The sequence below is a fragment of the Canis aureus genome, chromosome 7 (assembly GCF_053574225.1).
Source record: "Canis aureus isolate CA01 chromosome 7, VMU_Caureus_v.1.0, whole genome shotgun sequence".
Lineage (NCBI taxonomy): Eukaryota > Metazoa > Chordata > Mammalia > Carnivora > Canidae > Canis > Canis aureus.
The window spans coordinates 6,203,004-6,230,928 of NC_135617.1; the positions used below are offsets into that span (position 1 = coordinate 6,203,004).

Below are 27,925 nucleotides of genomic sequence, written 5' to 3' on the forward strand. Positions count from 1 at the left end.
ATAACCTAAAATGATGTGTTGTCTTCTATTTTCCCTGATCCTAATAAACCGTATTTTGATTTTGAAAATGCATTCTTCAATTATTTTAAGATCCAAATAACACACAATTTCTTGGATCATTTAAGTATCTTCCTGTCATCTTAACCACATGATTGGTGATCCTTCATATCTTCCAAAAGGTACCTTTCTCAGACACAAACATGACTACTTAAAATGTTTAATGCCTCCTTCTTCACCACCTCCACCCCCAGATGCATATAGCCTCAAATCTACAGTGGCACTCAGGGCCTTTACTGTCTGGCCCCACATCTTTTCCAGCTTTCACGTCTGTTAACCTCCTGACTCATTCATTGAACCAGTATTTTGTTAAGCACCTAGTGTATGCTAGTCATGGCACTCAGTCCTGGGGAAAGAGTGAATAGGCACAACTTCTGCCCTATTTAGGGAGCTTATAGTATATTAGAAACCAACAACTGTAAGCCCGTGAGACATAGGCTATGCCAGTTCTGTAGAGAGTACACTGGGGATACAGGAGAGAGAGGGAAGACACCATCCAACTCCTCTAGTAAAAGCAAACACAGATCCCTAGAGGATAGCAGTGGAGTGGAGGATGTGGTCTCCTTCTAATGATTATTATTTTCTATGTGATTTATCTTCCTCCAGGGGAATCTTGCTCACTCAATTTCATTGTACCTCTTTTATTGTTCTAGCCCAAGTATGATATCAACTGATCCTTTAAATCTCCAAATCAGAGCTGAGTCTGGGCTGAAGTATTTAAACAAGACCTTAAAGAAACACTAGGGATAAGCTGAAAGGCAGTACCACAAAAGGCAAGCAGATACTTTGACAAAGTCTAACTTTTTCAGGGGTACCATCCTTCCCCACTGTAGGGCTGCCTCTGTGTTAATGCTGTCTCTTCCTATCATCTCAGAGCATCCCGTTTATCCAAGCTTCTGGAATCCCAGACCTGTTTAGCAAGGTCCACAGAGAGACAGATCCTCCTTTTGAGCCCTAGTTTCTCATATATGAACTCACCCCTACAGATGGATGACACTAGAAATGCCTTTTGCCTTTCAAGGGAGACTGTATCAACCCATAGTTTTGCCCAGCAGTTTTGCAGGGAAATATCAAAACACAAGCCTGTAAGCTCTCCATTCACACATGCATAGGTAGAAGAGGTATGTGTTGGGGACACTGGTGTGGGGGGAATTAATTTCATTATGAGGGACTTCCATACGGGGAAAGGGTCATAGAAAGCTTCATGAGAAGGTGAGGTGAGTATTGAAATTCAAGTAAAATTTAGCCAGAGAAAACTGAAATCAAAATGAGTAAAATCAAATTTTAGGAAGAGTGAAGAGCCTTTGCAGAGGGGCTTTAAGGAATAAGGAGAGCCTCTTAATTACAAGTCATTTGGTCTGGCTAGAGCTTAGTACCCCGGAGGTGAATGGAGAGACAGGAGGATGGAGAAAAGGAGATGGTCAAGGCCCAGATTCCAAAGGTCTATAGGTGTCATGCTGCTAAGTAGGTACTCCCACCCAAAGGGGATGGGAGGCCACGAAGGAACTAACTGGAAACAACATGACCAGGTTCTCATTTTGAAAAAATTCTTTGAAGCAAAAGTAACTAATTAATTGGCAAAGGATGAAAATGAAATTGGAAAGGCCAGTTAAGAAGGGATGATAGTAGTGCCATAAATGAAGTCCTGGTCCATGGCATCAGCAGTACAGAGAAGCAAGGAAAAGAAAAATTCAAGAGACACTTGGAAGGTAGATTCAACAAGACCTCATGATTATTTAGATGGCGGTGGGGAGATCATGGGAAGAGGATCGAGCAGTGGTATGTCAGACTCTTCTGCAGTGAGGCAAATATACTACAATCTGTGCTATCCAGTGTGTTAGCTGCTAGCCTCATGTGGCCACTGGGCCCTCAAAATATGGCTGGTACAACGGAGGAACTAAATTTTAAATTTAAATACCCACATGTGGCCAGTGGCTACCGTACTGGGCAGTGAAGAAGGTCTAGAGAAACTCCTAGGATTTTAGAACTGGTTGGGTGGTTGAAGCCATTCACCAAGACAGAGAATATGGGACAGAAGTTCATGAATTCAGGATGGACAAGTTATGCTTCAGATTAGGACACCTACACACGTGAGGCAGGTGGCAATCTGGAGTACCATCAGGAGGTATTCAAGGGGGGCAAAGGCTGGAAATGGAGATTTGGAAATTCTCACCATGGCAGCTGGACTGCAGCCGGACCAGACTACCATTGCTCCCAGGACAGCCTCTGGACCTTTGCTTATCTGCCTCCCTTTAGTCTGCCAAAATCCTGTTCAAGGCTTCAGTCAGAAACCTCCTGATTACCCAAATCATACTGTTTCTTTGTCCTCCTTGACACACTGTAAAAACTTGCATCTTCTGTTTTAACACCTGTCAGTGGAGAGATGCACAGAGTGGGTGCTCCTTCAGTATCTGTGAAACCAATCTAAAGAACAGGCTCTACATCCTCTTCGGTCAGAGGTGAATCTGTCTATTGACCTCTTGCTCTTCATCCTCAGAATGTACCTTGTGTTGGGCTCTGTGTCATGGTTTCTGATTGGGATAGTCTGAGGCAGACAAAGACATGACTAGAGCATGACCAGTGTTAGCACTGTCATGTCCCTGTGAAAGTTCATGAAATGGAAATTGCACCTTCCCCCAGCCACTGCCTCAACTCAAACACTGGCAAAGGGTACCAGTCCTATGTTTAGGGCTGTCTCTCTAGCCCAGGTTACTCTCTTTCAGTTGAAAGAACCATCATATGAGTCTAGCTCCACTCAGGGAGTTCCAGCTCATGGCCAGCAATGTCTACAGAGATCCAAACAAGCATGGCTTTGAGCTTTTATTTACATATTCAGTGACCTTGATCAAGTGCCTACTATGGGGGCGGGCACTGTGTTAGGCAGTGAGTACTAAGTAAAGCATAAAGGATGTCTTCATGGGAGAAATTAATCCAAGAAGCATATAAATAGATGTTCAAATAACCCTGATAATTCCTATAAAGACAATGGGAAGCTTGACATAAGCAGGGATGGGTCTGGGAAACTTCCCTGAGGAATGATGACTGAGCTAAAATCTGAAGGAAGATCAGGAGGTGGGGAAGCAAAGGGGAAGCGGGGGTGGGGGGGGCTGGGGGGGCAGGAGCAAAACAGACAGCTATGGCAAGAAAGCCACCAACATGGGATACTGAGGTACAGGTCAGTTCAGATGGGGCAGAGAGCCAGGGGAGGGCGCCACAGGACAGCACTGGAGGGGGGTGGGGAGGCCAGCCAAGGCAGGTCGTGATGGAGACTTTCGGTCTTTTATCATAAGAATAATGGGAAATTATTGGAGTGTTTTAAGCAGGGAGGTGAGATCAGACTTACAATTTCTTTTTTAGATTTTCATTTTTAAGAGATCTAACAGTAATGAGGAGACAGATTGAAAGGGTCCCAGAACAGATGTGGAGGAATTATGGCAAAGTGGACACATCTAGAGCTATTTATGATACTTATGACTGATGTTAATGTGATTTATAGGAAATAGCCTTAGCTAAACAGGATAGGATTCGATTTAGGAAAGGAAGCTAATGTGAAAGTTTATGACTAAATTTTCCATTTTTTTCCTCCTATACAGGCAGTTGATTGAAGGCACAGAGGTTCTTCAAAGACTAGAACTGGTTCCAACAGAGAATGAAAGGCCAAAACTACGATGTATAATTATTGACAGTGGAGATCTGTATGCCTGATTTTCATATCAACATTTTCTAACAACTTATTATTATGTATCTATCAGCTGTTTATATATTTAAACAGTGCTTGATAAAATATAATTTGAAAGCTCTGCAGACTCTGTAGGTTAGCTCACCCAACACCTGATCCCTCCCCATTTTTCTTTCTTGTCCGTGCCACAGAGACTATAAAAGCAAAACATTCAATTTCCCAGCCTCCTTTGCAGCCAATAGTGGCCATGGGATACCATCTGGGCAGTGAGACAAGAGTAGAATGCCAGTGGTCTTGCCCCTACCCCGTCATCTGGTCTGGAACACAGACAGGCTGGAGCCATGAAGGAAAGGCCAAGAGAACCGGAGATGTCAGCCCCAACTCTTTTTAACTGCAGAACCAATCCCAGCAAGTACCTATCTCTGGGCTTTTTACTGTGAGACAAATAGACTCCTGCTTGCTGACATTGCTACTGGTTGATTATTTTGCTACTTGTAGACAAAACCATTCTTTCCTTTTTTAAAAAAAGATTATTTAGGGCAGCCCCGGTGGCGCAGCGGTTTAGTGCCGCCTGCAGCCCAGGGTGTGGTCCTGGCGACCCGGGGTCGAGTCCCATGTTGGGCTCCCTGAATGGAGCCTGCTTCTCCCTCTGCGTGTGTCTGCCTCTCTCTCTGTGTGTGTCTCTCACGAATAAATAAATAATCTTTTTTGTGAGAGACACACACAGAGAGAGAGGCAGACACACGCAGAGGGAGAAGCAGGCTCCCTTAAGGGGATCCCAATGTGGGACTCTATCCCAGGACCCAGGGATCACGCCCTGAGCTGAGGGCAGATGCTCAACTATTGAGCCACGGAAGTGCCCGCCAAAACCATTAATTTAGCAGCAGTACCTAATGGCTTCCCAATCCTAAAGCATTTAGAACAGAATTATGTTGTTTGTAAACTACATTTCTGCCCTGAGAAACTTGGTAAATAACCAAATAGAAAAAGAGACCATAAAAAAGCTCATTGTAGTATTTCATGGTTTATACACAGCACTCAGAAAAGGTCATGTACTTTGGCTACTTTTATAGGACAGAAAGAGAATGCTTCTCTCTGAGCCACACCAACCATATGAAAACCAAGTGCTTGGGTTAATCATCTCAACCCAAATCAGCCCTGCGGTGGTTGACTCCTGAGATGTTACTGGGGATCCTGCTTTGTCAGCTGCTCCTGGGGAGCCTTTAAAACAGACTGCCGGACCTTGTCCTTGATCTACTGAGTCAGTCTCTAAGTGTGGGAGAGGGACTCTGTACATTCATTTAGCTCAACCCAGAGGTTCTTGTTTAGCCAGCTGGGCACTAGTCATTTGGGAATCCGTGCAAGACAAAGGTAACTGGTTTCAACCCCCTCTTTGTAGTTACTGAAATGGGTGACTCTTTTGGTGGTGACCTTGCTTAGCTGCCTCCACCACCACTGCCATTGCATTCATGCTCTGCCCAAAGCCATTAAGTTTTGGGGGTTTTCTTGCCCATTTTGGAAAGTCTTCTAAGAATCTCTCCTTGATACAATCTTGAGGCAGGCCTCTAATGGACTCGGGGGTTGCCAAAAGTAGGCCTATGCTTTTTTTTTTTTTTTTTTTTTTTTACTTTGCATTTTGAAAGGATTATAAATTTATAGGAAGTTACAAATATTACAGAGCAGTCCTGATCACCCAGATTCCCCAAAGGATACACCTTACACAAAAACTGTACCAGGCAATTGATAGTGGTACCATTTTATCATGTGTAGATTCATGTGATGGATACTACAGTTAAGCCACAGAACTTTCCAAAAAGACCTCCCTTGGCTACTCCTTTATAGTTACACCTACTCCTCTGCTCCCCACCATCCATCCCTGACAACTGAAATATGATTTTTTTTCTAAATAACAGCTTTACTGCTATTTGGTATAAGATTTTATACTAAGACTGGAGGTGAATAGGGAGAAAGCATATTGCCTATGTCACATTCTCAAGTGACCCAGAGGCAGCACAGTGTTCAGAATGTGTGTTCTGGAGCCAGACAGCCTGGGTTTGATCCTAGCTCTGTCATTCCCTAGATTGATAGACTCAGGCAAGACTTCACTGTGCCTCTATTTCTTCACATCAAAGCGGAGTACCTACTACCACAGAGTTGTTGTGAGGGTCCAAGGAATCAATAATTTGTATGCAGGAACTAGAATAGGACTTTTAATTAATGTATGCTCAATAAATTGCTGGTGTATAGCCTTCAGGTGTTGGCCTAGGAAGTTGTATTTTTTAAAAGCTCCCCAATGACTAATAGTGAGATTTAGGAAACACTAAAGAGGAGATAGCTCCTCTTTCTCTATTCTGAAGAGTTTTGGCCAACCTGAGACAGGCTAAACTATTTGCATGAAATCTCTAGATTCTCTCTCTCTGGGCCTTTGGATGGGTTCCTCTGGTCATACCTGGGACATTTCAATGGGGAGCTGGGCTTGCCACAGGGACTCTTACCAACTGGTAAAGCATGTGATGAACGAAACTGATACTTTGCTGAGATCCTAGTTAAAACAAATTACAAGCATTAGTCATGTAATAACAAGCAGCAGAATAATTCTCACTTGCTCTTACTTGCATGAACCTGTGTACTAGGGAATTAAGCACTTTATCTGATATTGTGAAAGAATCGAGATATTTCCATTGGTGTAAGAAGCTGATTCCAGCTCCCTTTACTTTTCAACTTACCTGCAAAGGTATAGGTAGAACTCTGCCAATGTTCTAAATGATGACAAGTTCCTGGTCCCTTTGTTTGCTCCCATTTCTTACTCTCAGGGTGTGCAGAAATTTTAATCACAAATCCGTAAGGCGCCTGGGTGGCTCAGTGGTTGAGCGTCTGCCTTTGGCTCAGGTCCTGATCCCTGGTCCTGAGATCGAGTCCCACATCAGGCTCCCTATAGGGAGCCTGCTTCTCCCTCTGCCTGTGTCTCTGCCTCTCTCTCTCTCTGTGTGTCTCTCATGGATAAATAAAAAAATTTAAAAAAAGAACAAATCTGTAGGCAGTGGTTCTTATTACCACCATTTAAAGGTACATACAGTGATACTTCTGTAGAAGAATGATGTAGATGTGTAGCCACGTCATTTGGAGAAATTGAAGGATTCAAAACTTATCCCAATTAATTCCAAATATAAGATTTTGATTTAACCAAATTGAAAGACTCTGATTTGATTAAACAGAAGGAATTCTAGACTTTTCCACATCTGCAAGTATGAAAATAATGGTATTCTGATTTACACAAAATGTCATGTGATCTTGCCCTAATCACTAATATGGCAAAATCAAACGCATATTCTGTAACTTACACTAAGTCACGTTCATAAGGGGAATGTGGTATCTGGACATTTTTCTTATTTTGGGAGATTTAAGATAAACATTTAAAATTCTATCTAAAGAATTTGTCCCAACGGCAAGCCATGACCTATTTGTTAATGAATAAATAGTCTGGCAACCTCAGGATTCCATACTCTGAATTTTTGTGCTTTATACGTATCTTAGGAGTGTTTGTCCCATTACCTAGCATTGTGGCAAGCAAATAGCTTTTCACTTTCCTCATTTGTAGAAAGAAGAGATCAAAGAACTGTTAGCTCTGTCTGGCTATAAAACTTTAGAGACCTCTGAGTAAATTTATGAAATCAGTAACAATACTGAGTTTCAATTTCATTAGTAAAATGAGGGCACATCTGTCTCACAGTGCTTTGAGGACTGAGATAACACCAAGTCCCTGTTATGCTCAGTCTTAGCTATGATCATTAACATCACATTTTCAATTGACTGCATTTATTCAAAAGCATATCCTCCAAATTAAAATGGAGATAATAGTAGTAATGCACAGTACCAGGGAGTCGCCCGGGGTGGAGTTTAGCTTGAACTTGGGTTGTTCCTAAGGAATATGTTAGAAAAACGGGTTCCTTGTTTTCTAATGGACTAAGAGATACAATGGGAAAAACTCGAGCAGACCCAGGGTTTGAAGCAGAGTAGAAATAATGCCTCAGGTGCCAGCCTCAACAGAATCTATGGGCAAGAGTTTTGCGTCTGTACCCTGCCCTTACATATATTTGTAAAACCAAACCAAACCTTTACAACAAAACGCTTTGCTTGATGTCATCTTGTGCATGACTGACTGTTAAAAACTGCAGCAATTTAGGAGGATAGGATAGTCCTCTACAAGTTATAATGTAAAGCGGTCTTCTCAAACTTTAAAACACATGTACATACGGATCTCAAGAAAAAATGCAAATCATTTGGGAGGTCTGAGATGAGGCCTGAAGATTTTGTGTCTCTAATATTCCAGGTGGTATGAATGTACCAGTTCATGAACCACACACTTCAAGCAGCAAGAGTAAAGCTGTGGTTTTCAACCTAAGTTGCGGATTAAAAACACCTGGAGAGCTTTTAAAACTCCTGATGCCCAGGCATTTTTCCAGAGTAATTAAATCGGTACCCTGGCATCAGGATTTTTCGAAACTTCCCAGGTGATTCCTATGTTCACCCAAGACTGAGAACAAACGCTCTCAAGTGTAATGCTTCCTTCTGACATCCTGGAAGACAAGGAAGAAATACCCATAGTCAAAGCAGACAGCTTCCTAAAAGGACAATAACCCTAGTATGTTACCGGCAATCCCAGTCACAGTGTTAATAGTAAGAATGGGAATCTACAATTTTAGCTCACTTTAGTGACCTAAAGTTTATTTAAATATTATGATTGTTTAATATATGTTGTTAAGACTGTTATAAATGCCAGTCTTTGTTCTGGAACGATGAAGGGGCTTTGGAAGCCTTCCCTGAGCTAGCTCAACAGATGCCACGTCAAATAAGCCAATGCTTTCCTGGTCTTAAGAGTGTGAAATGTCCTCTTAAAGGCTATCAAAAGGGCAGCCCCAGTGGCCCAGCAGTTTAGCGGTGCTGTCAGTCCAGGGTGTGATTCTGGAGACCCGGGATCGAGTCCCACCACGGGCTCCCTGCATGGAGCCTGCTTCTCCCTCTGCCTCTCTCTTGTCTCTCTCTGTGTCTCTCATGAATAAAAAAAAAAAAGGCTATCAAAAATCTGAAGGCTGGAGTTGAATACCCAGGTGACAGACTGTATAAACGAACGTCCTCCATGGTGGGGGGTATTCACGGTAGTGTGTAAACAAGCTGATCCACTGGGGCAGGGAAAGAACTTTTATTATATTTTTAACCTAAAAAAAAGTTTACTAATGCCTCCCTTTGGGTGTCAGATGGCCACGTGCATACTCTGGACGCCATACCCTGAGAGAAGAGACGTTCACTTAAGGCCGATAACGGGGCCTCATTTAAGTACCTGGCTGCACTCTCATCCTTCTGGCGATGTGGGACCTGGAACCCTCAGTTTGTCTATATCAAGCGAATCTCCAGCAAGTGTAGCCAATAGGACAAATGTTCCGGGGAAATCCCTGGGGGGCTCAGCGGTTTAGCGTCTGCCCTTGGCTCAGGGTGCGTGATCCTGGAGACTCAGGATCGAGTCCCGCATCGGGCTCCCTGCAGGGAGCCTGCTTCTCCCTCTGCCTGTGTCTGTGCCTCTCTCTCTCTGTGTGTCTAAGATAAATAAATAAAATCTTAAAAAAAAAAAAGTAATGGGCGTTATACTATATGTTGGCAAATCAAATTTCAATCAAAAATATATATAAATTAAAAGCCTGCTTCTCTCAAAAAAAAAAAGTTTCTAGTCACGAGGGTACAAAAGGGCCCCACGGATTAGAGTCTTCCAGAAAGTTTTTAAAACTTCAAGTTGAGACCAAAAAAAAAAAAAAAAAAAGTTGATAGTCAACATTTTTCGGTGTCTTCATAGCGAAGCAGATCTCAGAAAAGCAATTAACGACCGTGTGCTATTTTATTTGGGTAAATGTACGTAATTAAACTTGAATGCGAATAACGGGGTGGGGTGGGGGAAAACGGCGTTAAGAACAGCTTTTATAAAAAATAAAATAAAATAAAAAAACAGCTTTTATACTCCCCATCTTGAGCCGCGGGTACAGGCAGGGCCGGGCGTCAGAGGGCGCTCACCTTTCCCAAAAGCCCGAGCAGGGACGGAGCTTGAAACAGGCCGGTTGGAAAGCCGGCCGCGAGGTGAAGCAACCGGGCTTCGGGCCCGCCGCTGTTCCCGAGCGTCGGTGTCCTCCCCGGTGAGGCAGGGGCCGGAGCGCACCGGCGATCCCCCCCCGCCCCCACCCCGGCTCGTCTCCGCCGGCGGTGGCGGCGCGGAACCCGGGGAAGGCCGGCGGGCGGGGCGCGGCAGGCGGACACGGCCCCGCGCGCAGCGGGCCACCGGCTGCCGGGCGCTCGCGGGGGGCGCGGCGGGGCGCGACGCAACCGCGCGGTTCCGTTTCCCGGGGCCCCAACCCCGCGTAACTCGCAGAAAGACCGATTTTCCGGGAGAGGAGCGCGGGTCCGTCGGCGAGGCGGGCACAGCGCCCACGTCAGGCCCCGGCCGGGCCTACACGCCCCTCACGGGCGCCGCCGCCGCGCGGCCTCGGGCCCCGGAGCGCCACCCGCGGAGTCACGTGGCCCGCGCGCTGCCAGCCGCGCCGTCGCCCCCGGCCGCCGAGCGCCACCTCAGGCGGGCTGTCCCATCCGAGCCGAGCGGGAGCCGTCCCCGCCGCCGGAACCAGAACAGCCCAGCTGCGTCTTGGGGGGGGGCTCTCCGAGGGCAGCGGGGTCGTTCCCTGCGTCTGCGGAGCTGCTTCGCCACGTCCCGGCCGCTGTGAGACGAGAGGCGCCTCCCGGGTCTCCTCCCGATGCCCCTGTCCCCCCCCCCCGCGGCCGTGCCGTTGGTATCGCCCGCCCCGCGCCTCGCCCCCGCACGCCGTGGCCGGGGGCCCTCACGTGACCCCGGCGCGCTCTCGCGGGGGCCGGACTCTCCGAGGCGGTGCCGCAGGGGACAGGACGCGCGGAGCGGAGGGCGCCGCAGCAGTCGCCGGAACGCCGGAGCGCAGGCCGCGATGTCGGGGCTCTCCCGCCAGCTGTGCTGGGCCGCCGCCTGCCTGGCCGCGCTCTGTGCGCTGACCGCGGCTCAGAGCTTCAGCTCGGACCCGAACGGGACTACCACCACGACTCAGGCGACCACCGACGCAGCCACGACGCGGGTGACGACCGCCGCGCCGGCCACCACTCCGGCACCAGGTGGGCGCCGGCCCAGCGGGCTTCCGGGACTCGCCCGCCCGCCCGCCTGCCGCGTCCGCGGTGCGCGCGGGGCCGGGCCGGGCGGCGCTCCAGCAACATGGCGGCCCGTCCGGGAGCCGCCGGGCCGGGGGGGCGGGGGCGGGGGAGCGCCCCGCGGGGAGCGGCGGCCGTCGGGCTCCCTGCCGCCCCGAGGTGCCCCACGCCGCCGTGCTTTTCAAAAGTGCCTCGTAATCCCCAGTGTCACGTCAGCTCCAGAAGGGGGACGTGGCCGCCTCCCGCGTTGGCGGCGGCGGCCGTGAGGTGGACGGTGGGGCGGGCGACGCGCCTCCAGACCTGCCCACCCGCGGCCCCTGCTCCGAGAGCCGACGTCCCGGGCACTGGCGACCGCCGCCAGGACGGGAGGCGTCGGTGCTCGTGGCCGGGGTCTCAGAAAATAAGTCGCCTGCGATCTGACCGTTTGGACTTTGCGGATCAGTGTGGGATCCAGCTGAGGTTTGGGCGTTTGGTCACATTAAAAGTTTACACTCCTCCCTGTGCGCAGAGGAAGAAAAGCCACCCCGTGGTGTGCCCGATGCTTCGTATGTTCCCCCTTTTGGTGTTTTAGGCTGAGCTGGAAGATAGGTGGTGAAATCCAGGAGGAAGATGGAGATGGACTAACTGCCCGGAGCGTAGGTTTAGTTGATTGTGAAGCTGGGGTTGGAACCCAGCTCTGCCGATTTTCTTTCTTTTTCTGTATCTTTTTCTTTTCTTTTTTTTCTTTTCTTTTCTTTTTTTTTTTTTTGTTAAGCCCTGTAATCGATTGGGGTACTGTGCTTGAGTCGTAACGCTGAAATCTCGAAGCAGAAATTGGCAATTCCGTGACAACACAAAAGAGAGCAGGGAAAATCGATTTGAGGTGAAAGGGAGCCCTAAGTATTTAAAACCCTGCAATCCAGTGTGATGGGTTATTCTAGTTAATATTGGGTAAGGAATAAGCGGCATCCTGACCGAAGAATTGCTGAAGTGGCAGATTTTTACCGTGGCTTCCCCACCCCAACCCCCCGCCGTGATCCCACTATTTTGAAGCTTCTTCTCTTGGTCTTTGTGTTTCATGAAAGTTTGATATATGATTAATAATGAGATGTAGCACAACTCAAAAATTGTTAAACGAGGGAGGTAATAAATTGCAATACAATACTGGACATTTCTGACTGCGCTGTTTTTAAGATGATAGGGCGCAGCATGTTTTGTCTCCGGCTTACTTGGCAGTTTCTTCGCAGAATTGTAGTTTTGGAGTGTGTATTTTTCCAAAGAGAAGCTTGGAGATACCCAAGTTAATTGCCTTTGTGTAACTGAAAGTCCTACTTGTGTAACTGAAAGTCCTACAAAGGAGATGATTTGTTTTCTCTAAGTAGCAGTTGGATAAGCCGCAGTCTAAAATGAAAGGTAGTAAGTTTTGTTCATTGACTGTGCTATTCAAACGTTAGTCATCAGGCACAAAAGATTTTGGACAACTAGCATTTTTTTTTTTTCAGTACACAAACCTCTGCAGAACTTATTTTCTACTTTGTGAATCCCTTACTCAAGGGTATTATATACATTCCAGTTCCTGAAAAATACTAGTGATAAAATACTGAAATGTGTTGCCTCTGTGCAGAACTTTTTTTTTTTTAAAAGCACGGGGAAAGCAAATGTGAATGTTTCTTTGGAGTCCTCTAGCTTCCAGGAAAATGGATAGGGTAGAGCCCTAGTCTAGACTTTTTGAGTTATTTGGCCTGTATTATTGACAAAGACTCTGCTAATTCTTTTTTTTTTTTTTTTTTTCTGCTAATTCGTTAAACTGTACGTACGTGAATGTAGCCCCTCCAGGTGTTACTGTCCCTTATCCTCCAGTCATGGAGGACCCTGGAAATAGCGGATCATTTATGAATTAACAAATCTGGGGTTTTCGGAATGAACATCATCGGGGTTTGGGTTCAACCTGTAACAAATTTTTATTACTTTAAAAAATTCCAGCATCTTAGCTGATGTTTTGGACCAGTGATTTCGTGTGTGTGTGTGTGTGTGTATAGTGTTGGCCTTACATAACACTGCCTTTTTTCCAATTTTTTACTTTTTAAGGATGCTTTAAAATGGCTCAAGAAACCCTGAGTGTCTGTGAAATAGTTGTCCTGTAGCAAAGGGTTGTTTAGATAGGTAATGGGCATTCCCGCTAGCTTGTGGGATTTTTTTTTCTTCCCTTTCTCTTGGTGTTTACTTCAGTTCCATAAGTCATTTATAATGATTGGAATTTCTTATTAAACCGGTGTATGTACTATTTTTATGTGTGTGATTAAAAACATGTAGATGGCCTACCCTAACAAATTTTTAAGTGTATATACACTATTGACCATAAGCACAGTGTTCTACAGATCTCCAGAACTTTTCCTCCTACTGGAAACTGTCCCCTGCTTGAGCAGATCTCCATTCCCCCTGCCCCCAGCCCTGGCAGCCATCATTCTGCTTTTCTGCTTCTGAGTTTGACTATTTCAGATACTTAATATTGGTGAAATGATGCAATATTTGTCCTTTTTTGAACGTCTAATTGAGTATAATGTCCTTACGGCTCATCCATGTTGTAGCATATGGCAGGATTTTCTTTTTTTATGGTTGAATAATATTCTATTGCAAAATGTATAACTTTTTTTTTTAAAACCATTCATCTGTTGATGGGCTATAACATCTTACCATTTCTCTGAATTAGTAAGTCTGGTACCGTACTTAATGCTCACTTTTGTTTAAAAAAGGTAAGTTGTACAAGCTTAAAGTGACGTCTCAACTGATTGGTTTTATATGCCCCTCCCCACCAGATCCCTGTGACAACCGCAACAGCTGTGTTTCCTGTGTGAACACTAGCGTTGATGCCACTGCCTGCTCTTGGATAGAATGTAAAGGTAAGAAGCTTTGGGATTGCTTTAATTTTAAGAATGCAAACTGTTAGAACATTTTACGATATCGTACGGGGTATTCCTGAATAACTTGAAAATTAGTAGAAAATTAGGAATATTGTGCACTACTTATTTTGCAAATCAAATACTTTTCCCTTGAAGTGCTTATTGCTTTGAACATTCCCCCTAAAATCTCCAGTCTCCCATTCTGTCCCCACCCCTTTAATTCCTTAAACTTGATAATTGAGGTTCAGTAGCTTTTAAAGGAAGAGAGATTTTAAAGCCTTTGAAGATTAAATGGACAAGTACACTGCAATCAGCTGTGGGAGAAAGTTGTGAGATTTTCCCCTGAAAACAGTTTCCCAGAAAAAGGAGGCATTTATCTGCTGCAGGTGTCCTGCTAGAGGAACTACAGAGACCTTAACAAATTTGTTGGATACTTAAATATGGGAGAAGAATGAGATGGGAAGAGAGGTGGTAGTTTTGTTCACTTTTAAAATTAGCCTGATTTGAGGGGTAAAGAGCTAGTTGGAGATACTTTGAAATGGCAGTAAGGTTTTTGGTAGAACCATGGGATTACAGCATATTCTGTCTTCTTCATGTAAGGTAGTTGGATTTTTTTTTTTTCCTATCAGGAGAACAGTTTATCTTCTTCATTAAATCTAGGATTTCTAGGCATTATATCACTACATAATAAAGTTTAAAAACTGATTTTAAAATTAAAGTATTAGCTTAATTTGGGGTTAAATTTTTGTTGTGTAAGTGACTTTTTTTAAGTCATAAAATGGAATTTAATGGAATTTAAGAGTGTGCCCCTCTCTCCCATTGTGTATGGATGGCAGAGCTGTCATGTCTTGGGCCTTCAGTGCCCTACTGTAGGATATGTTGGGGAAGGGTCTCCTAGAAGTTTAACTGTCAGGAAATCAGTTTTAGAAAGTGTAGAAGACCAAGCAGAGATCTGGAACAGAGGTCATCCTGCTGCTATTGGGGTACCTCCTGTGGTTACTAAGCCTTTATTAGATCCTGACCACTCTCCCTATTGTTTCATCCCTCTTGTGGGTTCCAGCAGCCTTCCCTATTCAGTAGTCCTGGCACAATTCTGTGTTTCTGATTTATCTGTTAAATATATTCATGTGGAGTATAGAAGAATATTTGGAAGGGTTCTGTGTAATATTTCTTAATCATGGAGAGAAGGAGAATAACAGTATTTTCTTGGTCTGTGGACTTCTAAAGTGTTTATGCTTGAGTTTGATTTTTGGAAGCAATTCTGGAGCTTAGTAACAAAGTCAAAGATAATATAAACAAGTGATTGCTGTTCTTTGTCTCCCTCCCCCTTTCTTCCCCAACAACAGAGAAAAGCTACTGTTCACATAATACAACAGTTAGTGATTGCCAGGTGGTGAATAGCACACAGCTCTGTTCTGGTAAGTATTCACATTGGCTGCTGTGGGGAGTGGCCAAGAGGCGCGGAAGATCTTTGCCTCAGGAAGCCTTATTTCAGTATTTGGTTGGCCATTTCCATAATTCTAACCTTTTAGAAATTTGGTTATAAATGGCATATTCATATGATCTAGAAGGACAATATTTTGAAACTTAGTTTAGTGATTTGACTGTACTGTGGAATGCTGTAGATATAGATATCTCCTTTTTATTTTTTTATTTTTTTATAATTCTTCTGGAAATTCACTATAGTTTAGAGCCTCTGTTTGCATTTTATAGGACTGGACTCTTGTTCTAGCACTTTTCCTGGTTATAGTGCTGGTGATTGTCACAGTCTCTAGCATAGTTTGTTTTATGGTAAAATCTCTTCTGTATTCATCTGCTTTCTCATTTTTGTACTTTATTATTTTTTTAATAAAGTTTTATTTGAGAGAGAGCAAGCATGAGAGGGAATGAGATCACAGGCAGGGGAGAGAGAGAGTGAGAAGCAGACTCCCTGCTGAGCAGGGAGCCTGAGGCAGGGCTTGATCCCAGGACCCTGGCTGGGATCATGACCTGAGCAGAAGGCAGACCTGACTGAGCCACCCAGCTGCCCCAGGAACAAACGATTTTAGTATCTGTTATTAATGTGTGTCAGAATACAGTGATAATTGTATCAAACCTGTGGTTTCATAAAAATATTGCAAAATTACAAAAATATCACAAGATTAAAGCATTTTAAAAGATACTAATTTAGAGAAAAATTGGGTAATTCTACTTAATTTGATTGATGTATCAGAATTAGTTTGGACTATGTAGCAGCAATACAACCGTTAGGGACCCAAGCTGTTTACTGTCACAATATCTTTGACCTTGCTCTCTAAGGTGAGCGCTCCATAGCTGGAGCCAACATATTGATTTTCCTGCCAACAGGAAGAGGAAAGAGGCCCATATCTACCTACAGATGCTTTCTAGCAGTTACACTGGGCTGTCTACCTTGGGGAGGCTAAGGAATGTTTGTCTTTCCTCAGGGGAGGGAAGTGTCAACTATTGTTTGGTGCTTCTATTTCTAAAGAAGGGGAGATCAATATTTGGTAGAACAACTGTCCGTTTCCTCCATAAGGTTATACTTAAATGCAAAAATTGTAAAAGTGGTACTCAAATGTCTGCAACTTGAAAAATAGTGTAATAGATTGTAATATTTTAGATTGCTTTGACTTAATGCCTGTTTGTTTTAAATAGCACCGGAGCCCACTATGATGCCAACCAATTCTACAGGTAATACAAGATAATTCCCCCTCTTTTAGGATTTTTAAGGTCTCTTGATGGACTTTTTAGTACTTAAATACCTAAAAGTTGTTACTATAATTTTAAAAATTAGTAGATGTGTTTAGTTTTGGATCATAACGATTACGTTAATATGAACTGTTTGTGCCAGTGACCTGTAACTCCAGTGTTTGACATTCATTGAATATGGGAGGATTTATCATATCTTTGGTTTGAGTTTGAGTCCATAAACTGCTTTTTGTGGGTTTTGTGAAAATCTTGGGAAATACAGAAGCCTAAAAGAAATGAAGATTCCTTATGATTCCCATCATCCAGAGGTATACCAAAATGTTTTCAGTCATAAAGTTCTCCTAGTCTTGTGTATCTCTTAATAGATAAACTTACTATGAAATTGGAGAATATGTCCATGCATATTTGATTTGTTTTCTCTCTTACATTGTTGTATAGACTTTACTCATCCTGCACTTGGTTGGATAGTTATGTTAGGTCATCTTTCTCCATGCAGCAGATGTCTTCAGGGAAACATTTGCTGTTATCCCTGATAGTGATTGATTCAAACAGCATTCCTAGGTCAGAAGATAGGATTGTTTTAGGACTAAATAGTGATTGCTTTCCAGAAAGATATGCTTTTCATTCCCATCAACAACTAGAAAGTTTTTCACTATACTTTCAAAGGATTAGATAATTTCTCCTTTTAAAAATCTTTACAAAAGTGATAGGAGGAATAAATCATGAAAAAAAAAAATCTACTCCAGGACAAGTACTAGGCTGGATGATAGAAACTGGAGACCGAAGACATTTTGTCTATCATAGGAACTGTGAAAGAGGTAAGCACACTGTGCTGAGACATTTGTAGGAAGGCCTATATATGGAGTAACATGGCAAATGTGGTGACAGTTTTCTGGAGATGTTGATTGAATCTGAAATGATTCTGGTAAATCATGAGGACAGCTTCCCAAGTGGAGCAAGGTGGTCAGTACATGTGAAGGTGATGTGAAGGAGTATAATTAGGTCAGGGAATTGCATTTGGAGTACGTGGTGAGGAAATGTTGAGCTGTGGACACTCAGCAGGATAAGAGTCAGATTGGGAAGACAGATTGGAACAGGAGACAAGAGCGAACACAGGGAGATTAGAATAGATAACCTGTGCAGGGCATTCTGGAGAATTCATAGGGGAAGAGTTGCAGATGCATGCAAATAGTAGGAGGGGTAGGGCTTGAGGGAGGTGACGGCAGAGCTCTTAGCTGACAGTACAGGTAAGCTGATCAGTGTGGGCAAGAGTGTAGTGTTCACTGTAGCAGCTTGTAGGGAGAATAGGGCCTGAGGCCCAAACTCCAGGGCACCATAATGTCTAAGGGTTGGAAGAGGGCCAGAGAGGAAACCGAACCGAGTAGGGACGGGCAGAGAGATGGATCCAAGAATGTGTGTGTGTGTGTGTGTGTGTGTGTGTGTGTGTATTTTAGGTATATTTTTTTTTTTTTTGAGGAAGAAGTCAGAATCTATTACAAGGACCAGAACTCCTTTTGAAAGACTTGAGCAGTGGTGAACTGGCTCATACCAGGTTTTGGTAGCCATTTGTGCATAGCTCTTCCAGCTACACTACACACTCGGTGAAATTGTGCTGGTAGCTTCAATTACTATGGAAATATTCATTCGATAGGAATCTGCAAATGCTTCAGAACTTTTGGAGAGTACATATAAGTCACTGACTAGAAGACGTTAAAGATTGATGAAAGCAGAGATATTGAGAGAAAAATTAATCAATTTCCAGAAGGTGAGATGTGAACCGAAAGGGGGAAACAGTTTCTTAAACCATTATGGATTCACTTTTAATTTCTTCTCTGTGAATCTTGTAGTTTTCATGCTTGCTCCACACTGGGTTCTCCAGCGAAGTACCGTGGAGTCTCCCTTGTTTTCTCTCTCTGGTTCTGTAAAGTGGAAGGAAGTCAGGGCTTGCTTATAGAAAATGCATGTTGAGTGGCAATTAGTGGTTGAAAAACAAACCTTTATATGGTCTCTTTCCATGGCTACTGCTGAAAGAGAGCAAATGAGTTAAGGGATTATTAGATGATGTAAGGAGAACCTAATAATCCTTTTATGTAAAAGGTGTTCAGTGGGGTTAATTATTATAGTCTTCTGTTAGTACTTATAAATATTACAAATAAAAATATTTGTAAATAACCTCTTAGAATGACTAGATTATGTCAGAAATATAGTGGGAAATGTTCATAATATATTAAGTGGAAGACAAACCATTAAGTTCCAGTACTTTTTAAATCTTTTTGTTGTATAAATTCCTAGAGAAGTGGCCAGCAGGAAGTAACATGTTACTGAGTGGTGGGATTACATAATTTACTGTATTTATAAAATTCTCCATCACCAAGAGCTTTTGTAAGTGCTGAATTATTTTTTAATGAAAGGAACATAGGTCAGTGGAGATTTATTCCCTAGGTATTGGGTAATTTTGAAAATTTTATCAAAGTATTTGGTCAAAAGTAAAAGTGTGCAAATGTGTTCCCTATTTGCAAAAAAAAATTAGTTTGTGGCATGTTTGGAGGATTGGTAGTAAGAATCAAATGGCAAATTAGCAAACTTTTTTCCCTACCATTGTTAGATAAAATTTAGTAATAGCGTTTTAAGATTGAAAAGAATACATTTAGTTTATAAAGTGTTATTTTTTTGCAGTTACACAGAATGTATAGCAACTAAAACTTTTAAGGGATTAAAAGTCTGAAAATAACCATATCCTTTAATCTAGGAATTCTGTATAAGAATCAACTCTATCAGAGATGAAATCAGATATTTCCCTGCTAGGTGTTTATAGTATGGAGAAATGAGAGATGACTAATTGTCCATCCAAGAGTAAGTAAGTAGGTAAAATGTGTACAGCAGTGCTCATGAGAGGAAAGGATACAAACATGTATGAGAATATCCCAGCAGAGTCGTTCTCATTTATTAGAATCTGTTAGTGGTATCTGTACTGAGAGAAGTCGGTTAATAATACAGTGCTCTGGTTCCTAAATTTGTTTACATTCAAATTAATTCTTCTCACGAGAGTTCATTTTCTCTACAGGCATCATCAGGTAATTTAAATTGGGGGAATCTGTAGCCCGAGGGGATCTGTTCTTAAAATAAAATTTTATTGGAATAGAACCATGCCTGTTGATTTGCATGTTGTCCTTGGCTGCTTTACACTATGCAGCGCACAAAGCCTAAATTACACACACTGCCCCTTTAAGAAAAGTTTGCCAGCCCCTTGAAATGAAGAAGCCACGCCAACCTTGATACCTACCTGGGAAATACTGAGCCACACTTATTTCTTACCATGACTTTTTAAGTTAATAGTTTCTGTCATAGAAACATTAAAAAAACGATAGTTCCCCTCACCTAAACACTAATTCTTCTCCTGTTTGTCCTTTTACAAACTTTATCCAGATGTTAACATAGATAAAATTTTATAATTGCTTAATGTTTTCAAAAGCTTAATTTAAAGGCTAGTATTCTGGCTGTGGAGATAGGTTAGTGAACCATTACCTGAAATGTGGCCTTTATTCTCTAAAAGGAAAACACGTTGAAGTTGGTAGCTTTATTTTAAAAAGACTAATTGCTAGATACTGGGAAGTATGGAAATTTAAGTTTTTAATAAGTTTTGTTTACATTCCAGCTAAAACCACAACTCAGCCTTCCTCTTCTACAGCTACCACCACAGCTACTACATCAGGTATTTGAGGATTTTTTTAAAAACTAATAGTAAGGTAGGAGTTGTATATACAGCATTGCCTTTTACTGTTTTTGCCAACAGCTTTATTCATAATGGTTGTGAACTAAAACTCATCTCTTCAATTTGGAGGACTGAGATAGGAGGCTGTTAAAGCAGTAATGGTACATTTGCTGCGAGTCCTTTTCTCATTTTTTAATGTGTAACCAGCCACATTGGCGTGATACATTAGAGTTCAGAGAGAGTGTTCTTCCAAAACTTTTTTAGTACAATTTGTAGGTGAGATCTGTCTTATAAATTACAAATTAAATACTGATTACTATTAGGAATTAGTTGTGTACTGTGTTAGATGGTGGCAGTTGGAGTGAAGATAATATAGCCATCCTTTTAAGTACTGAGAGGTCTAAAAAGCCAAGATCAGTGCCAAATGTGCACTTCTGCCATATTTCTCACCATTTCTTTACATGCCTTTTTTTTTTTAAGATTTTATTTATTTATTCATGATAGAGAGAGGCAGAAGCAGGCTCCATGCAGGGAGCCCGATGCGGGATTCGATCCCAGGACTCCAGGATCAGGCCCTGGGCCAAAGGCAGGCGCTGAACCACTGAGCCACCCAGGGATCCCCTTTACATCCCTTTCTAACTCTTTTTTTTTTTTTTTTTTTTTTTTAAGATTTTATTCATTTATTTATTCATGAAAGACACACACAGAGAGAGAGAGAGGTAGAGACACAGGCAGCGGGAGAAGCAGGCTCCATGCAGGGAGCCTGACATGGGACTCGATCCCAGGTCTCCAGGGCTAAAGGCGGCACTAAACCTCTGAGCCACGTGGGCTGCCCCCCTTTCTAACCTTTAAAAGTGTGAGAGGTAACAGTTTACTAAATAATGATTTGATGTGTTGTAAACTAGCTCATATTTAGGTGATGCCACAGGACATTGCAGATACACAGGTTATGAATCCTTCCCCCCATCCCTATTTAAAATACTGGCATTTATCTCCTGCCCCATTCGTTTGGCTTATTCTTGTGCTACCTTTCTTGGTTTCAGGGAAACTATTTTGTCTTCACAGGAAGAAATACAGAACAGTTGTAATTAATTTTAAAGCTGGCCAGCTTATTATACAGCCACCAGAACCAGTGTTTGATACTCTATTTAAAAAAAAAAAAAAGTCACTTAAAATAAATTGCTTTTTATTAAAATGAAGGGTGGCCTACTTGAAACCTTTTACGCCCTAAAAAAAAAAATGTGTTCTGTTTCCTCCTGAAACATTTTACTTCCTGAAAAGAGCATTCAACCTTTTGTGGGTTTTTTCCCATAGTGTTTGGTAATGCTTATAAAATTTACATAGTAAGATTTACGATACCTTTAACAACAAGTACTTTTGTTTGTTGAAACTATAAGTTGCAGATACTTAAGATATATTTTTGTAGTTTGAAAAATTGCAACCAGATTTTTGCTCACCATGTATATTTAGTAAAATTTAAAAGTATGATTTTTCAACACAGATATTAATATTTACTGTAACAACAATATGTTATCTGAAGAAATTGCAAATTTTTAAAGTGCTTTGTATCTTCTCAGGCCATAGTTTATGTACCAAGAGAATCTATTTCTGTCATTTTCGTGTTTGAATTTATATGGTAGGTTTGACCACCTGATATCACTGGATGGAATAAATAGGATAAATTCTAGTTGTAAAGATCTGACTCCAAGAGCAAATACTTTATAAAATTTAATTCATGGGAAAGTCAAAGTAGAGGTTCAGGGTGGGTCTTGAAATTATGGATAGAGGATTATGGGACTTATTAAGTATTGTTATTTTTTCTTCCTAATTTAAACAGGTACAACTAATATTACTTTAAGTCCAACTTCACAACCTGGGCGGAAGTCTACCTTCGATGCAGCCAGTTTCATTGGAGGAATTGTCCTCATCTTGGGTGTGCAGGCTGTAATCTTCTTTCTCTATAAATTCTGCAAATCGAAAGAACGAAACTACCACACTCTGTAAACAGACCCATTAAATTAACAAGGACTGGTGTGTGACTCACTGAAACCAAAATATTATCTTTCAAGATGTCCCACATGGAAGACGCTATTCCAGGATCTTTATATTTTCAAAGGATGCATATAGGATACTTTGGAGCATCGTCCTTGAGGAAAAATCACTTAAGTCATTTTGCTCAACAGGAATATTTAAAATATTCTGCATGAATCCTTGTGGCTGTCTTCTTTTTTATTTTAAATGGCTGCTGCTGTGGGATTATGTTCTCTCTTCTTGACATACCAAATGTAACTCTGTAAGTGATGGAAAACATTGTCCTACGCAGACAACCTCATGACTCTTTTGGCAGTTTAAATTTAGTCCTTTTAAAGCCTAAAAGCTGCATTACTTTCATCCTATCTCAGGATGTAGTTTAGTGACCAGAATTGAGAAGAATGTGCCAAATGAGCATCAATCGGGTGGACTTTTGGCTGTCCTTTCAAAAGTGGAATAAATCTATACATTTAGTATCCTTAGAGTAAACTGTATCCTTAGAGTAAAATTTTGTGCTTGATAACAGTTATTTTTTCTACATTAGAAATAAGATGCCACACAGGGAATTACATTCCAGAGTTAAACGAGTGGAAAGGATACAGACCATTAAAGAATAGCAGGTTATCGTTCATACTTGTAAAGCACCTTAAATCACAGAAAATAAAGAACAGTGCCTTAAAAAGACAGACGGAAAGGTAGACTGTGACTTCAGATGTTTGTGATTTATTCTTTCACAGGAGGAAAGGTGAAGATTGGTTTGATGATGTAACTGTTGACGAGCTGTAGTAGACCTGCTTTTAGATACCGTACTGTTAGTATTTAATTGAAATTTTACTATTTTATTTCAGACCTAAGCAAGTTAAGCTAAAGGATGTGTTCTACAAAGTTGAAAGCCTTCATATAGTGAACTTCCCAACATTTTTCTTAGGCTGTTAAAAAGTATAAAAATAAAGTTGACTGATTTCTATTTTCCTTGGTACTTTAGGCAGTATCCTAACACTGTTGTACCTTGAGAGAATTTTCACCAAGCTTCCTTGAAAAGTAACTTTTTTTGAGGCAAGAAGGAAATAAGTTGTTTTAGGGTCATTTATTAATTCTTTAATGAGACAATCATTTTAAGTTTTGAGACCAGAAATGTGACCAGTATAATTTCAGAAAATCTAAGGAATGTTAGTTGATTTGGATCACTGTAGATTTTTAACAATGAATGCCCTGGATTGACAGATTGTGCTTTCTCTTTTTTTTTTTCTCTCTTTCTCTCCCATCCTTCTTATTAGTTTCAGTTCCTATAGTATAATAAGCATGCATACTTTAGGTTTTTTTAGTTTTCTTAGGAAGCACTAGTTTTTTCAGTTTTAGAGGATGCTGCTCCCCTGCTTTTGACATATTGGATTAGTTCAGAGGTTTACATTAGTTTTAAAAAAGCTTTGCTTTTCTAGGTCATTAAAGGGTTTTTTTTTTTTTTTCTTTTTTTAGCTTTTTTAGCCTATAGGGGCTGAGTTTAGCACTTGGTTTTCAATATTTTGTAGTAGGAAATGACAGGTTGCTTTGGTCCATTTCATAAACCCAAATTCCTTGCATTTAGATATGATTATATTCAAGGTTCTTAAAATGAAGATTTACTGTTTCTTTGTTACTTGCTGGTACAGTTTAAGTTTGTTTCACTTGCACATTTGTACATACACCAAATGTTTTCAAGTGCCTTAATTGTTTAAAATCTCTGGCTTCAAAGGTTTTTGGGAAAAAGGTGGGTTTACCTCACATTCTTGTGTTTTCATTAGTAATATTCTGAGATTAGTTCTAGGAACCTCACAAAAATTTTTATTATGGTGCCATGGTTGTTAGTTTTTAGTGAGTGCTGTAAGATCCAAGATTCATTTTAAAATATACAGAATTTCCTTTCTCCCAAAGTGGCAAAATTTAGCTACAGTGGTACAAATATCATTTACCTAGATGTGAATACCTTGTCACACGTTAATGTCAACACATACAGCAATTTCTGTGAAAAGTAGCTGATGAAGCCTCTCGTTTTCTGTAATTTTGAATACTGCTCTGGCAACAAAACCATAATATGAAACCAGTTAGATTCTGCAAGAAGAGCTCTTACAACAGAACTCACAGCCTCCCCCCCTCACCTTCCTTTGGTATCTTGAGCCATTAATGATTTTTTTTTTTAATCCAGAAGGTATATTAAGAAACCTTTTCAGATTTTTCTCCTGATATGTTCATGTGGATGTAGTTCTATCAAAACACCTTATTTTACCTTACAGACCTTCGTTGCACAGGCAGACACTGCTGTATTTAGAAATTTCTATTTCAGTTCATTAAAAACTGCAAAACCAATCTGTATCATGTACCAAACTGATTTAAAATAAATCTACATGTTTATTGAATCAATCTGTTCTTCTTTATTAACTGAAGTGTTTTTGCATTTTGTTTTTTTTATTTTTTTATTTTTTTATTTTTTTTTAATCTATTTACCTATGATAGTCACACAGAGAGAGAGAGAGAGAGAGGCAGAGACACAGGCAGAGGGAGAAGCAGGCTCCATGCACTGGGAGCCCGATGTGGGATTCGATCCCGAGTCTCCAGGATCGCGCCCTGGGCCAAAGGCAGGCGCCAAACCGCTGCGCCACCCAGGGATCCCCTGTTTTTGCATTTTGATTATGAAATTTAATGTTAGCAAATTGACCTGATCAGTCCGCTTGGGGATCGGTGGTCTACTGAGTTTTTATTGCTCTCCACCACCAGCAGGCCGCGACTGAGATCCGCGTTCGTCGGCGGAGAGCAGAGCCTTAGAAACGGCGCTTTCAGCTTTGCCGAGGGCAGTCCGTGAGCCTCTGCCTTGCGTGAGGGAAAGCTGCCCGGGGAAAGCTGTCCTGTCGTCCTCTCCCCTCTGCACAGAGCTCGGTTTTCCTTTGTTGCTTTTTTAAGATGTTTCTCTGTCGCAGGTTTGAACAACTTGATTATGATGTGCTATCGTTTCTTGAGCTTGGGGTTTGTTGGGTTTCTTGGGTCTATGCTTTTCATCAGATGTGGACGTTTTTCAGCTGTTGTTTCTTCAAATATTTTTCTTTCCTTTCCCTTCTCTGTTGGGGATCCTGGCTACTGGAAGTTGATCACAGCTCATCCATGCGCTATTTAGTTTTTTGATCTTTTTCTGTTTCATGTCCGATTACTTGTTCACTAGTGCTACAGTTTAATCTACTGTAGTCTTACCCAGTTTTTCATGTCAGATGTCTTCATTTCTAGAAGTTCTTTTTGGGTGTTTTTAGATCTTTCATGCCTACATATTTATTCTTTAGTTTTTGAGCATACCGTGAGTTTTCTAATGCCTATGTCTGCTAACTGTAATACTGGGTCAGTTTGATTTTTTTTTTTGCTCATTCTGGTGTCCTACTTTTTCCTGTTTCCTTGCATGCAAGGTGTGAATTATAACCTGTTACGTGCTGGTTATTTTTGTTCTGGGATGTAGAAAATAGTTTGATCCTTTTTAGGTTTAAACTTTGTTAGGTGAGAGCGGAGCAGCATGTATTGGGCTGATAGTTCCCCTGTTGTGAGTCAGGAAGACCCTTCAGAGTACCCGGTGCCCCTGGATTAGGAGGCTTTCTAGTCTGGCTGCAGGGAAGGCTTTGCTCCTAGCCTTGTGTGGGCTTCCAGGTACGGTTCCCCAGAAACCTTCCCAGCCTTGGGTAGTTACCTCGGGCATATGCTGATCAGGAAGTTGCTGAGACTGCACCCTGCAGACCTGTGGAGTTCCTCTCTGTGGCTTTCCACCCTGGTCTGCTGGGAACTGCCCTGGGAACTGCAGCTGCCTTCAACTGCCTTGCCTCTCAGCCCCATCTCCTCAACTCAGGAAGTCCACCGGGTTCCGTCTTGGTGTCTTCTCCTTGGGTCATGGCTCTGAGGCAGTAGGCTGGGTCCTAGTTTTCTCTTTTAAGAATCGCTGTCCTTTGCCCAAACTCCAGTGTATTGAAACCCATTGTTTCATGTGTGCTGTCCAGCTTTTCAGTTTGACGGTAAATGCTGTCTCTTCATCTTAGCCAGAAGAAAAAGATCAAGATGTAGATTTTAAAGTCTTAGTTTTTGGTTTTGTTTTTTAAAGATTTTATCTACTGCATGAGAGACAGAGAGGCAGAGACACAGGCAGAAGCAGAGGGAGAAGCAGGCCCCATGCAGGGAGCCCGATGCGGGACTCGATCCTGGGTCTCCAGGATCATGCCCTGGGCCGAAGGCAGATGCTCAACCGCTGAGCCACCCAAGCGTCCCAAAGTCTTAGTTTTTAATTCAAGGAATATATACATAAGTATTCTTAATTTTTTTTAAAACTATTTGAGAGAAGTATGTCTGCTTTGATCATCCCTCAATCCCTTTCCCTTGCTTGTTCCTCCACTTTGCAGAGGTAATTACTGGAACTGGTCTGGTGTTAAACTCTCCCCTCCCCCCCAAATTTTTTATAGACTATATGTGCCCTTAGAAAATACATTAATTTGGATTTTTGTTTTAACATCAGCCTGCAACTTTTCACTCACTACTTCTTGGAGATTTTTCCAAGGGAGTGTATGTAGCTATCCAAATTTTTAAATTTCTCTGAAGGTGTATGTAGTATGAATATTGTAACTATAGAAGGATAGGTTTGCAATTTTTAGTTTTTACTAACACTTGCAGAGAGTATCTTTGCACCTGCCCCCTTGTTTACATGTGAATTTCTCCCTGAAGTAAATATGGAGAAGTGGAAATCCGCATCATAGGATATATACTTTGTCCTTTTTGTTTAACTCATTCTTTTTTAAACATTTAAATTCTATTAACAATGTATTATTGGGTTTCAGAAGTAGGGGTAATTGATTCATCAGTCTTATGTAACACCCAGTGCTCATTATATCACATCCCCTCCTTAATGCCCATCCCCCAGTTAATCCGTCTCCCCACCTGCCTCCCCTCCAGTGACCTATGATTAAGAGTCTCTTATGGAAAAAAAAAAAAAAAAAGGGTCTCTTATGGTTTGCCTCCCTCTCTGATTTTGTCTTGTTTTGTTTTTACCTCCCTTCCCCTATGATGGATCCTGTTTTGTTTCTTCCACGTATGTGTGAGATCATATGATAATTGTCTTTCTCTGATTGACTTATTTTGCTTAGCATAATACCCTCTAGTTCCAGCCACATTTTGGACATTTTAACAGATTGTCTTCCAATTTCCACCAGCCAGGGGCTCTAAGAGTTTGCTATATCCTGTCTGTCTGATACTGGCAAAGTGAAGTTTTTAATTTACTTGGTTACCGTACTTAATTTGTATTTTGTGAATTGTCTTTTTCTATTGTCTTCACAGTTGTAGGATTTTTTTTTTTATCTTAAAATGTGTTGCATGCTCATCTATGGTCAGTGGAATTTCTTCAATATTTTTTTTCAAGTCTTTGATTATGATGTCTATCACCAGAGTACAGTCAGGAGATAGAAGCCACATAACATGAACAGGGAGGGGAAGTCTGACCTAGAGCAGATTGGAGTGAATGGACATACTATCTGTAATATTTTAAGAAACATACAAAGCGGTAAAGAATTCTAAAGAGTACTGGCAATAGCAAATATAAGAAGTGGGCCAGTATCTGTTCTCCCTCAAGCTGAGTTCCAGAAATAGAGGGGTTACAAC

At 41.8% G+C, this 27,925-nt stretch overlaps 2 protein-coding genes and 1 long non-coding RNA gene across 22 annotated transcripts in view; 2 read left to right on the top strand and 1 right to left on the bottom strand.

Moving 5' to 3' along the window:
- Window positions 1-3,857, top strand: part of PPIL6 (peptidylprolyl isomerase like 6) — a 30,927-nt gene extending 27,070 nt beyond the window's left edge. For 6 of the 9 annotated variants that reach the window (XM_077902831.1, XM_077902830.1, XM_077902835.1 and 3 more), the window contains one exon: window positions 3,651-3,857. Coding sequence is in view for 6 of the 9 variants with exons in the window: in XM_077902838.1 (XP_077758964.1) it covers window positions 3,651-3,762 (112 nt within the window). In the remaining 3 variants the exon portion in view is untranslated. Of the gene's footprint in view, window positions 1-710; window positions 831-3,650 lie in introns of those variants that run through there. The other 3 variants (XM_077902832.1, XM_077902833.1, XM_077902829.1) reach the window with 2 other exon arrangements.
- LOC144317013 (uncharacterized) overlaps window positions 1-9,937 on the bottom strand; it is a 36,823-nt gene extending 26,886 nt beyond the window's left edge. For 8 of the 12 annotated variants that reach the window (XR_013382865.1, XR_013382875.1, XR_013382876.1 and 5 more), the window contains exons 1-2: window positions 9,797-9,899; window positions 6,186-6,278 (exon numbers count right to left, since the gene is read on the bottom strand). This is a non-coding gene — a long non-coding RNA (uncharacterized LOC144317013). Of the gene's footprint in view, window positions 1-6,185; window positions 6,279-9,796 lie in introns of all 12 variants that reach the window. The other 4 variants (XR_013382869.1, XR_013382872.1, XR_013382867.1 and 1 more) reach the window with 4 other exon arrangements.
- A 696-nt stretch (window positions 9,938-10,633) lies between these two features.
- On the top strand, window positions 10,634-24,669 carry CD164 (CD164 molecule). Its single transcript, XM_077902842.1, has 6 exons — window positions 10,634-10,912; window positions 13,741-13,824; window positions 15,171-15,242; window positions 16,480-16,515; window positions 20,189-20,245; window positions 22,083-24,669. Exons 1-6 carry the CDS (start codon window positions 10,732-10,734, stop codon window positions 22,247-22,249), a joined length of 597 nt encoding a protein of 198 aa, XP_077758968.1. The 5' UTR covers window positions 10,634-10,731; the 3' UTR covers window positions 22,250-24,669.
- Window positions 24,670-27,925: the final 3,256 nt, after the last annotated feature.